The sequence below is a fragment of the Corvus hawaiiensis genome, chromosome 19, assembly GCF_020740725.1.
Source record: "Corvus hawaiiensis isolate bCorHaw1 chromosome 19, bCorHaw1.pri.cur, whole genome shotgun sequence".
Lineage (NCBI taxonomy): Eukaryota > Metazoa > Chordata > Aves > Passeriformes > Corvidae > Corvus > Corvus hawaiiensis.
In genome coordinates this window covers 3,212,621-3,225,771 of record NC_063231.1, presented here as the reverse complement: position 1 = coordinate 3,225,771, position 13,151 = coordinate 3,212,621, and the positions used below count along the sequence as shown (strand labels likewise).

The 13,151-nt window shown below is 40.9% G+C and overlaps 1 protein-coding gene across 2 annotated transcripts in view; it reads right to left on the bottom strand.

Moving 5' to 3' along the window:
• PRKCA (protein kinase C alpha) overlaps nt 1-13,151 on the bottom strand; it is a 153,774-nt gene that overhangs the window by 54,902 nt on the left and 85,721 nt on the right. For both annotated transcript variants that reach the window (XM_048324113.1, XM_048324114.1), the window contains exons 4-5: nt 5,098-5,209; nt 4,247-4,375 (exon numbers count right to left, since the gene is read on the bottom strand). In XM_048324113.1, the coding sequence (XP_048180070.1) occupies nt 4,247-4,375; nt 5,098-5,209 (241 nt within the window). The remainder of the gene's footprint in view (nt 1-4,246; nt 4,376-5,097; nt 5,210-13,151) is intronic.

Genomic DNA, 13,151 nt, shown 5'->3' with positions numbered 1-13,151 from the left:
CTAAAGGCATAGCTTTTCCTGTAATGACTGCAGCAACCCTGCAGATTCTGGGAATGTCAGAAAGAAGATATTAGTGAAGTAAACCATGAGATTCATGTTTTTTGAGACATTAAAAATATGTCCTGCATGGAAACAATTATTTGGGATCACTTTATAGGCATTTGGTATTAAAAGCTGGTCAAACAGCCAGAATATTAATTGATGTTCCCTTTTAAAATCAGCTGCAGATTATGAAATTAATGTTAACAAAGACAGACACTGACACTGACCTAGAAAACCACAATAAAATTATCAGAGTGTGTGCACAGTGGCGTCTTTTAAGGAAACAATGAGGATCTAGGAATGTGCCAGAATTCTGCAGTTTGTGTCCCCAGCCTGTCTGGGTGGGGGCTCCTGCTCCAGCTGCCCTCAACAAGCAGCGTGACAGGACATAATGAGCAGTGCCAGGAGGTGGCTCAGCATTCACACATTCATAAATAACCTGAGAAATGTCCAGTGGGGAGCACGGAGCTCCTGGGAGATCATTGCTGGAGAGCCGCTTGTGTGCTCCCAGCCTCTGCAGGGATCACTGCCAGCTTTCCTCTGCTTTTAAACAGAAGCACCACTGAAGAATAAAACCAGATTTTCTGATCCTTGCAGCATAGGCAAATACAGTTAAAACCCCCTGAAAATTCTGTGCTGTGCCTGTATGTGTTTTAATAAGATTTATGTAACAGGGGGTGCATTAGTTGCCAGAAAGTCACCACCATCCTTTTTCTAAATAAGTGTCAGGAGGGCAGATCCTCCTTGTCAGCTGCTGTCACATCCAACTTCCAGTGCCTGAGAGGTCACAGTTTGAAGTCCCAGTATTGTGGCAGCATTTTATATATCAATGCACCAGATGGGGTTATTTTTCTCACAAAGGTTATTGTTCATTCACTATAAAAATAATTCAAAAATAAAGTTAAAAAAATCAGAACTGTGATTCAACCACCTACAAGCTCACTCAGAAGAGCCCTAAATTATAAGATGGGTCAAGGAGTAAATGAAAGAGTGAAAAAACTTTTAACACACATCAGGAGGAAGAAAATTCAGTGTAAAAAGCAGAGATTAAGAATAGCAAAAAGCACTTTACTATGCTTAAGAGCAACCCCCCTATGTCAATCCAACCTATGAAAGGGTCACGAACTCAGAGATTTCAGAAATATGCGTTTCAAGAGTGTTTCTATAAAAAGAAAACCACCACATTTCTGTACTGTAAGTGCCATAAATTATTAATATTCAACACAGCTCTCAAGCAAGTAACTCAACCATTGAAGATAAACCACTGATGTTTAAGAATTACAACACAAATGAGCATTGAATGGGGCAGATTGAGTAGCCCTGGGAAGATGGTGAGGTTATGGCAGAGGAAATCAATCCAAAATTCCAACTCCTTTGTGAAGAAGTGTTGCAGAGGCTCTACAATTCCCACAGACAAACCTGTGTGTCCACACTGATGCACCGGGGTTGAAGATCTGACTCAGTTAACTGGAATTAAGTGTGTTTATACACAGGACTGAATGACTCCCACCATTAATTCCATTCAGAACCTGCCAACTCGGAGATTGTAGATAATCTGAGGGAGCAACTGGGTAGCTCCACCCAGAAGTGCCTGCCTCACCTCCTTCCTAGAATTCACTGGGAATTAAAAACCAGCCCTATTTCCAACATTTTACCAGGAAAACATTCAGTGTGCCTGTAGTGTGGGGCTTCTTGGAAACAAAAGGCACCAGAAAACCCTCCAAAGAAGAAGGCAGAGGGAAAGAAAGACAAACTGGGATGTGCTAAATAAACCATATCACCTAAAGGACCACATTCTGCAATTGTCCTTTGCCAGCTCTGTCCTGGTGGGGCTGGGATGGTTGGGATGCCTAAGGATTTGCAATTTGCCAACACCAGTGGCAGGTCCCCATTTAGCAGCACAAATGTTTTGCATGTAATCAAGGCTGGCTGGGAAAGAATCAGCAGGAACTAATTAACAACCAAAACAGGGTGCAGAGCAGGGATATTGAGGAATTCAGCTGAAGGAGTTCAACACCTACAAAGTAATTCCTTTGAAAAAGATTCAGACAAAGGCTCAAACCAAACAGTCAGTCACTGATTATTTTTCCTGCTGTTCCTAAACCTCCTGGACCTTTAATTCACCTCCTTTCCCAAAGCTAAGGGCAGTGATGTTGTGCCTGGGAGCTCTGAGAACTGTATATTCTAACAAAGCTTTTGTCAATAAATATTTTAGAAGCAATGACATTCTAGGAGCATTTTTTTTATGTTTTGTAATATGTCCATGAACTGGCAATTGCTAATTTCCTTTTCAGTTAAACATACACAAAAGGCACCTGAAATGTCATTTTGGCTAGTCCATATGGTATTTCTTACGTAAAAAACAAAAAAAGCAGCTTGCTTTCAGGACAATTATAATTTTTATTTAAAGAAATTTTCAGAAAGCTTGGAAATGCTGACAAGCCTCAGCCACAACCACAGCACTGTAATTGTTTTATACATAACAAAGTTATAGTAAACATTCTTCTTGTTGTCCAGAAACCTACTTAATTGTGGGATGGAAATGTTTTATTTATAAACACAATAGAAATGACATTTGCCAAGTACACTCACACCAAAAAGAGCCTATGGAGAAAACCTACAAAATTTGTTACAATTTTACCATGTTCACCTCTCAGACAAGACCTTTTCAAATAAAACTCTGAACTAAAAGGATCCTTTATTTGTATAATCACTTTACAGTGCCTTCGTTCCACAATGACTTGTGATAAATGTTTTTGTCCCTAAAACGATTATAAACCAACTGAATCATCAGGAAGTAAGCACATGTTATTTGTCACATTATGTGTATTATTGCAGAAAGTTTAAGCCATATTTAAGAGCCTTGCTGCAAAGCGGCCTAGAATAAAGCAAATATTAAATTTTGTCACTTGGATGATTTTTAAATTAATTCCCTCTCATGGTACAATTACTTTTAGAACCCACATCACCATCCCTGAAACGCCTCATTACTTAGTGAAACCACCTTCTCTTAATGACAGCACCTTGGACAAATTTCCCCCTCCCACGTTGACAGGAAGCTCTTTGAAAAGTTAAGCCACAATTAAGCATCACTTGGGATCTATTCTGATCCTTTCTAACTAAATTTTATCAAACGTCTCCTTTTCAATGCATTTTACAGGGTTTGACAGGAGAATATGGAGCTATTTGGATTTAGGAAGAACAAAACCATAGAGGGATAATGTCAGCAGGGAAGTTTGCTGGTTCTGGAAGCTGCGAAAATTCAGTGATGGTCTGATTTCCTCTGTGAAAAGGGGAAAGGTCTCTACTGAATGTAGGGGGGGAAGAAACATCCTTTTGGTGTGTACCAGGCTCTGTCACCTGAGCCACACGGACATGACACTCTACACCCACAGGTTGTGACAACCACACCAAGAAACACAGGCAGGAGTTGAGATGTTCTAAGAAACCTCCCACTTTGTCCTACTCTGACTTTACCCCCAAATTCAATTCCATTTTGCAACACCAAGCAGGCAGTGACAAATGCATTGTGCCCTGTACTGGTTTCATGGAGTATTTTTTGGAAACTTCTGGCTCAGGGTGGGTCGGTGGGGGGGTGTGGGTGTGCACATCTGGGTGTGCACAACCACAGATTATTCACAAATTACAGAGAAACACTTCCAAGGAAACAAACTGCCACCCTCTCCTTTTTCCCCTTCTCTGCCTCCTCCCCAGCTTGGTCACCTTAAGCTTATAGAATGTGAGAACTGGTTTTTTATATTTTAAAACTTACTGGGAGTAATATTTGGGATTGAATCCCAGTTGCCTTTGTTTATTCAATACTCTGAAATACAGGAACAACTCCTCAGCTGATGAAGGTTTAGTGAATCTCTTGTGCTCTGAAGATGATGGGTAACTTCCTGAACAGCTACTCATCCTGCTGGGATGCTTTCAACATGAAAAACTGACAATACAGTGATTTTCTAACTAATTTTCCCTAGGTTTTAAAGCTGTTACTACAGATTTCCTTTTTTCTACTGATTTTTATGAACACAGCTTCATAGAGTTTCTTGATTCAAAGCCACGTTGTATGAAATCCTCCAGCTTCTGGAAGGAAATTTTCCATCAGTGGCTTTAATGCACAAAGATCTGACCAAGGCACACAAACTCACAGTGTGTATCATACATTTATAAAACCTGAAAAATTCCAAAATGAGCTGTTTACCTGTTACTTCCAGTTTGTCACCAGTGACTTCAGCTTTCAGATAAATCCTTCCTCTCTTCTCTGTGTGGTCCATGCCACAGAGGCTTGGGACGTTTATCACACATTGCTTGTGAACGTTCATATCACAGGCTGTGGACATAAAAATGGTTCAGACACCCATGAGAAGCTAAAAATTAAGTGAAAATTAATTTAAAGTGAAAATGAAGACTAAATGCTTAATTATTGGTAAGACTTTCAGATTAAAGCTGCCTGGATTTCAACCAAACGCCACGTCTGGTTTCCATCTTGCAATACTTTCTGTAGAGAGTTAATACAACAGAAAATAAAATAATCTATTTCAGAAAGCTAAACATATCATTAATGAAGTTGAAGGGGGGAAAAAAGTGAAAATGGAATAAAGACTTGCTGGGAATATGACTAAGAAAACAGAGCATTCACGTCAGCAATGAAGGGAGTTAAGTTTAAATTGACTATTAGGTTTTGCCTGTGGAAGACTTCCAAGACAAATTACATACAAGGAAAATAGTAGACCTTGACTACAAACTGAACTGAAATTTCAGTCTTTGAGAGTGTATTCACACAGACAGTCCAAAAAGAGGCTTTCTCAAAATTACCATGACAAAGGCTCTCCAGCGACATCAAGCTGAATACACCATGTTCTCAGCAGAAGAGGTGATTTTCATTAGTACGTTATTATGATGCTGAAATATCCACTTGAAATATACCAGGACTATAAATAGCTGACATTTGAAATGGTATTTTCCACAGAAACGAAGTAAGAAGCTGTTATCCAGGGCTTCCACTGACTTTCCAGAACACCCCTTTGGTAGCCCAAGGAAAACTTCACTTACTGTCACATTTCATCCCCTGGTGCAGGAGTCCGTAGAGCAGTGACCCACAATGGTCACAGAAGGTGGGGCTCCCATAGGTGTGGATCTTGAACTTGTGCTTGCTTCTGGGATCCTGGAGGGAAAAACAGACACAGATTCTCAAGTCATAAAAGATAAGATTGACACACCTTTATTACTTCAAATACCAAAAGCTTTCCAGCTCTGCAAATCATGCTGCAGAAAAATACATTTCAGTGTGTAGCTTGTTCAGAACCTAACAGTGGTACCTGCACTGGCAGAGGCACGTTGACCTCAGTTCCAAATTCTCCTTTTTATGGTGCTGTAAGAAAAAACTATGTCAGCTCAGGCTTGTTCCCATGATTTATGCACACTAAAACTTCATTTACTGACTGCTCACATACATAAAGTTTAATGGCAGTGTTCAGTCTGTGGCTGAAGAGTCACAGACTGATTACAGTGTTACTGTCACCATCCTGAAATGTCACACAAAATACAGCAGGAGAACTGGGAAGAAACTGTTCATGGCCTAATCTGGAATACAGTCCAATGACTGTAAAATTAGGATTTTACAGATGGGATTATCTTGAAATGCTGCAAGTTGATAATCTCTATTGTTGTAAATGAAAAGGAATGAATTCTAACTCGGCACATGGTAAATATTTTCCAGAGATTGCTGTTCCCATCTGATTTTTGAGCAGAGAAACTTAAGAGTGAGGACATTTTAAGGCCACCAGCAGCTTGGATATGTTTCCTAATTTAGGACCAGTGAAAGGGAATACACCCAAATCACTTAAATGCCTGACACATCCATAGACATCTGCTGTTTCTCTAGCAGTAAGGGTCCCCTCTGGAAAACCAGGAACATTTACTTCAGAGGAAGAAACCACATCTTCCATAGGTCCCTCCATGTCAGGCTCATTCCAGAACTCCACATACACCAGGCTGGAGATGTGCAATGCCAAAATAAACATTGTGATGGCCCTGTCCTGTGCACACCCTCTTTATCTTCAAATCCTTTATGACTCCTTCCTGCTCCAGCTGCATTTCAGTCAGAACTATCCCTGCACAGTCTTGGTCAGAAATTTGGAAAAGTAGTAACCCTTCATTAAAAACCACACTGGGGTTTGAAATCAATCCTTGCTAATACTCTTTTCAGAAAGACCGTGGAAATAATGAAATGCCAGGTCTAAAACATCCTCAATGAAAACACAACTGCAAAATGACACATTATAATATTTTTCTTCTGTCTACATTTTGTATTATACCCTTAAATTAGATAAGAAGTATTAAATTGTCTTATAAATATACTGATTTTTAAAATTTACCTGCCAATCAAAGCTTTCCAAAAAATCAAAAGGAAAGCCCGGCATGTTACTCAAAATGGAAAACCTGCTGACTCTTTCCTCAAAAAGAAAAGATCCCTCCAGTATAAGCACTTTCTCAAGAAATTTGGGAGTTTTGATTAGTAATTATCACAAAAATATGACTATGAGAAGACAAAATTTTGCCTTAAAATTTTACTATTTTGCATATTACCCTTTGTGAAGGTTTTTGGTGTTTTGGTAGCATTCTTCATGTGAATTCATTTGGGCATTGATTCTAAGTTTTACAGTGAATCTATAACCACTACTTTTCACTGTATGGAAAGAAATTATAGAGCACCCAGGGTAACAAGTAAAGACTTTACATTACAAATTCAAATTGAAACTATTTCAATAATTCTGCTTGTTGTACAGCCTGAGATATGAAATGCTAACTGCTACCGACTGTATTTACTTTGTAAACACAGTGAACCTACATGGAGTGACAGCCACGGCTCCAGAGAACATCTGTTTCATTATTTATTAAAGATACAGCAACGGACCTTGTGGCTCAGGGTCATGGGAATGTGGCTGTGCAGAAGGGTTCTCTGGTGGCTCGGTGACTATGTGCCTTCCAAACAATTTAAACCACAGTTGGGAAGCTAATTCTTCCCTAAATTGTTTTGTTTAGATGACAGAAGGGGACTTGTTGCCTTATAAATATCTACACTTAAGCATGACTCTGGTTAAGACATCTGTGGCTGAGAAGGACAAAAGCCACAGCTCCTAAGAATGACACTGAATAAACAGAGTTTTAAAGTTGTGTTTAACATCTGACACAAGTGGTATTTATGAGCATAAAGTAATGGTATAGAGGGAAAGGAACTGTTTTATTATATATATGGAAATTATTACAGTCAATGTCTACTAAATAATTGAACCTGCATATTATACTGAAATTATGTAACACTGCCCAATAATTTCATTCCAAACAATGGAATATGCATGGAATTACATTAAGCAGGAGTGTGTGTGGTTTAAAAATGTTGTGACATTTAAGGACAACCATTCTGCACTCACTGTGCAACACGAGTGAGGGCTTGTGTCTGACTACAAAGCTCTGTGTGACTACAAAATCCCAGGAAAAACATTCTTAGAAAACAACAAAAAACAGCCACATGAATAAATAAATAAATCAAGTTTCTATATTTTCTGTATATAGTATTTTCTATACTGAACCCTAGCTTTCTATCCTTGTGTGAAAATTCCTACTGTGGGGTGTTTCAGATGAACAATTTAATATGAATTAGATTTTGTAAGGAGAAGCACATATGTTCTATTATTAGCTATTATTCTAACGGCACACACTAAATAATTTATAATAAGAAGAGGACAATGGAAAATAATACCAAAACTATTCCTGAACTGGAAACTTTGTAGGAAATCTCTCTTTCAAGAGCCTTTTAATAGAATGTCCTAAAAAAAAATTTAAAACTGTAGCAGGTTGGGTTTGTAACCGGGCAGAAACACCAATTTAGTGTAGTGGTTTTGTCCAAGATACTCATTACTATTTATCTTCTGTGAAATAAGAATTAGGAGAAACACAGAGCAGGCACCAAACTTGAAAGAATATAAAGAAGTTTATTAACAGACCTAAAAGAAGAAAAAAAAAATTATACCACACCTTCAGAACTCTTCTCCTGCCCCCACCTTCCTCCCTTCTCCCACTGACAATGTAAAAAGACAACCCTTAAGACGTTCAGTCTGTTTACCACTTCCATAATAACCTTGTTCAGTCCATTTAGAAAGAGAAGTCTCTTCTTGCTCATGCTATGAAAACATTATCACAACGAGACAGCCGCCCACTTCCAAATATTGTTCAGTCCATTCAGGAAGAGGAGTCTCTCTGCTCGCATGTGAGTCCCTTCCCCCGACTTGCAGCTTTTCCCGCAACTGCTTTCGAGGGTCCACTCTTGAAGCTTTTTGGGGTACAATTTTAAGGTTGAGCCATTCAGAAACAAAAATTCTCTTCACCCATCTCTGGGAGCATTTCATCTCTAAGAACAGAGGCCCTTCTTCTCTGGGAGCAAAGGGTCTTCCTCATCTTCATCGTTAGGACTATCTCTGGGAGCACCTCTAGGAACTGAGGTTTTCTCCTTTCCCATTTGGAGCAAAAGTCCTCATCGCTTCCATCTCTCCCTGTCCAAACTTCTCATGAAATTACAGCTGCGTCAGCATCTGCCTATCTCAGCACAGGTGCTTTTGCTAACAGGCATGAGTTGAACACTCCACCCCCCATATCTTCATGGAATTACAACGGGATACTCTGATGTATCACAGCTTCACAACAGAATTTCAGCTTTAAGCATCTCCTCTTTCTCCTCCCTCAGGTTTTCAGCTCTTCACAGCACTAAAAGGGTTAATCTCACCTCGGCCTCGCAGCTGGAATGTGGCTTATCGCAGTGGAGAGGGGGGAGAGCCGGGCCGCTCCGGCTGCCCGCAGCAGCGCTGGGGGGGGGTGGTTCCGCGGGTGGAACAGGCCCATCGGCTCCAGGATGGCCGTGGCCCACTGGCCCCCACACGGGGCCCGCAGCCACCTGTCCCAGCCCCGGAAACGAGAGAGAGCCTCTGCCTCAGGGTTTCTATTCTTAAGTGTGGATCACAGAGGCGGTCACAACTTTAAGTGGCTTAGAGAATTGTCCATATTCAAACTGGCCAGCTGATAGGTTCTATCAGGTCCCAGAGGAAGCTGTAAGCACCCCTTAGCAAGGACATCCCTTCCGGGACTATGCTTGCTAACCTATGACAAAAACATAAGAGACTACACTCTTCATCAGTATTTTATCCTATTTTCTGCTTCAATCCTACGCTTTGTGTTTTGGGTTTTTTTGGGGTAAATCAAAGTGTGGAAGGTATTGTTTTTTAGGAAACAAGTCTGAGAACATCCAGAGAAAGTCAAGAGACCACTATCCACCCATTACAGGTGACAAAATTTTTTCATCTTATTCCTGTATTCACAAGGATTTCTGATCCACTTAGAACTACCCTTGAATCTATGGCTTGCACTTTAATTATAAGCAATCATATTAATAATAATTACTACATTGCCAGCTCTAATTACTTATATTAACAGTAATTATTTTATCAGTTGTTAATACAGGTTCATACTTCCCAGTGTTAAACATGCATTAATGAACTTATATGCATCATAGAGGAAATCACGTTGTCTTTAGCATTTTTTTTGGCTTAAGGCAAACTATGGAGCTAAAGGAAAGCTCCTGTAAATTTTCTTCACATATCCCCTTTTCATCAATGTAAACTTTCAATAATTCCCAAAGCAGAGCTGGCAGCCCCATTTTGTAGTAAACACAGGGAGCCAAGCCAGGATCTGACAGATGAACTGCCAAATAATGGCTGCTATTTGCAAGAAAATTGAACTTTGCATTAAACTTGGCATAGATTAATTGTGAAACTCTAAAGGGAAAAACTACTTCTGTTTCCAAAATCCGTCAAAGTTATGAGAGGGGAAGTGGCAATGGGAAAGCAGTGGGGAAGCACTTGTTCAGCAGTGATGAATGATGTGCTCTATTAAAATTCGTGTTATTTTCATGCTAAAAAGTGAATTCTCTGCTATGTTAGGACAGTCCTCCATTTTTGTAAGTACAACTTAATGCAATACAGTGTAATTAAATGGGATAAAACTTCTGGGCAATTGATACCACAGACATTATAGAAATTTTGATTTGAAAAACCTTTGAATTGGCATAAATTTAGCTCTGCATTTGCATACTTTCTAATAGACTGGGGTCTATAAAGATGAACAGCAACCAGGCCGCTACACCCCACACAGCTCTGCAAAAATTAGAATATTATCCATCACTCTCAAAGCTGAGATGTGATCACAGAGAGGAGCAGCCACAGAGTCACAGCCACCAGGAGAGGGTTGTACACACTGGCTCCAGGTGGCACTACTGAAAAAAACCTGAAAATGGAGCAGAAACATTTAAAATAAATAATGAGCTTGCAGAAGTCTCTTGCCCAGACAGCTCTGGATGTGTTTAAAGGGGGTCAGGCAGGAATCCTGCCGCACTCCAGCAGAGGGAAGCAGAAGAACACAGAGGCATCTCCCCAAAGCACACATGTTTTTCCACCTATCTACTGCCACTGAGCTATGTCCTGCCCCCCTGCCACCATCCCTGCCTTCTTCCTTTGTTTAGCACAAATGAACCCATTTCCTATATTGAACAGCGATGGAAAGCACCCCCCTGTGAGGAATCATTCCATAACTTCTGTGGCTCTTAGGCGGGGGTGTGCAATAATTGAAAGCGCATGGTTAACCAGCAGCACATGTCAAACTGTGCCTTAACACATCACAAAACAGCTTATGAGCATTATATCTCAGAATTCTTTCTAAAAGCTCCCTTTTGATCGGGATTTTATTCCCCCTGATAGCAACACTGAACCTGCTATAATTTTGCAGGCATTAAATCACCACACTGCCTTTAATTTTAAAATACCCAAACCCCACTTTGTGTGATGGTGCACCAGTGGAGGTTTTACATGCCAAGCACATCAGATTATTACTTGTGAGGTCTTTTCATGGGATGCAACTTGACACTGTCAACAACTGTGTCACCAGAACCAAGGATCCACCATGCCCCGGGCTGATCCCCCAGTGAGGGCAGCAGGAGAGGGGAGATTCTGCCCATCTGCCCCGCTCAGGTGCGACCCCACCTGCAGAGCTGCCCCAACCCTGGGGCCCAGCACAGAAAGGACTTGGAGCTGCTGGAGAGAGTCCAGAGGAGGTCACAGACATGCTCTGAAGGCTGGAGCCCCTCTGGATCCAGGCTGGGAGAGCTGGGGGTGTTCACCTGGAGAGGAGAAGGCTCCAGGGAGACCTCAGAGCCCCTTCCAGTTCCTAAAGGGGCTCCAGGAGAGCTGGAGAGGGACTTGGGACAAGGGATGGAGAGACAGGACACAGGGAATGGCTTCCCACTGCCAGAGGGCAGGGTTAGATGGGATATTGGGAAGGAATTGTTCCCTGTGAGGGTGGGGAGGCCCTGGCACAGGGTGCCCAGAGAAGCTGTGGCTGCCCCTGGATCCCTGGCAGTGTCCAAGGCCAGGTTGGACGGGGCTTGGAGCAGCCTGGGACAGTGGAAGGTGTCCCTGCCCATGGCAGGGGGTGGAATGGGATGAGCTTTAAGGTCTTTTCCAACCCAAACCATTCTGTGATTCTGTGACCTGTCAGTGCCAGAGCCTGTGCTGGTGATTAGGGTGTGAGGAAAAAGGACCATTTTCAGTCAATTAATGCCAACACATGAATGTCAAAAAGGTGTTAGGCAGGAGATAAGATTAACTTCTTAAATTTTTTAAGTGCCTAGGGTTGGTGAAAGGATTTTTTTTCCATACCTGAACTGCTATTTTTGTGATCATTAAGAAGCAGAAAATGCAAAAGTGCAAGTGTAAAAACACTTTTGGAGGAATGGAGAATTATATTTTCCATTACAAAAAAACCTTAAAGGAGTTCTGCAGATGAGCTGTGAGGTCCTCAGGTTGTATCAGGGCCTACTACAACAAAGAACAGTTTTGTGTAAAGAAATGCAAAGGTACCCAACTTTCCATTTTTTATTTCCATAACAGAACCACGAGATGATTCTTCATCCCCAGTCAAACTTACATTTATATGGAGTTACTATTTTAAAAGGTGTACAGGAAATAAAAGCTTAAAATTTTCAAACTACTTCCCTTAGATGAAAGAAAAAAGTGATTCCTGAACGTCAGCGGCACAAATTGTGGTGCTGTTTGTGTTTCTGCTGAAAACAGGGATGACAATATATTCCATATAGGCAAACCAACTTACAAATTGTTACAAGAGATAGGAGGTCACTGTTCCTCCTTACCAATGGAAAAGCCCAGAAGGACTGGCAGGTGTTTTCCTCATTTAATACACAGCCTTTAGCCATTCCCTACTGTGACAGAACCACTGAATCCCACATCTTTCTTTGTCCCCCCTCCAAATGTCTTTAGAAGTATGGATCTGCTGCAACAGATCAATGAAACCACTGCAATCTGTACTGCATATATTTCCCTTAAAACAGCTTTAACTTCCCCAAGTGAATACCAAGTTAATAAAACACATTTGAGAATGTATTTGAGCGTGGTTTTCTCTGTACAGAGCCAAATCCCACATTCAGCCCACACTGTCCTCAGGCAAATTTCACTCGAAGTTCTGAAGGTCTTCAGACTCCAGCTTTCTAAACCCCTTCCAAGCAGTGACTACAATATCCAGGATCCCACTCAGATACCACCTCTGTTTGAGACACTTTCTTCTGTTTGCTATTTATTTTTGCACTGGGAAAACAAAAATATTGATTAGTGATTTGCTCTGCATCTTAATTTAAGAAAACAGCTTCAGCTTTGAAGCTGCAAGAGCCAAGGAGCCAGATGCTTCTACTGGAAAAAATAACTTCCAGGGCTTAAAATATGGCTTCTGTCATCAGAGCTGAGGAGCAAGGAAGAGTAAAAAGCCCTTGTTTAACTGGTCACCGGCTTTGTTCTTCCCTGGCTGAGTAAGACTGGGAGCAAAGAGAATCTGAGACTCTTGGGAATGATTAAGATCATATCATTTTTTAATATAAAATGTACAAATGCTTAAAGCTCGTTTGATATTTCCCCTCTCAGAGCTGCAGTGTAGGAAAATTTTATTGCTTTCAGAAAAGTGCAATAAAAGATCAGACTTCTATTGCCTCAAAA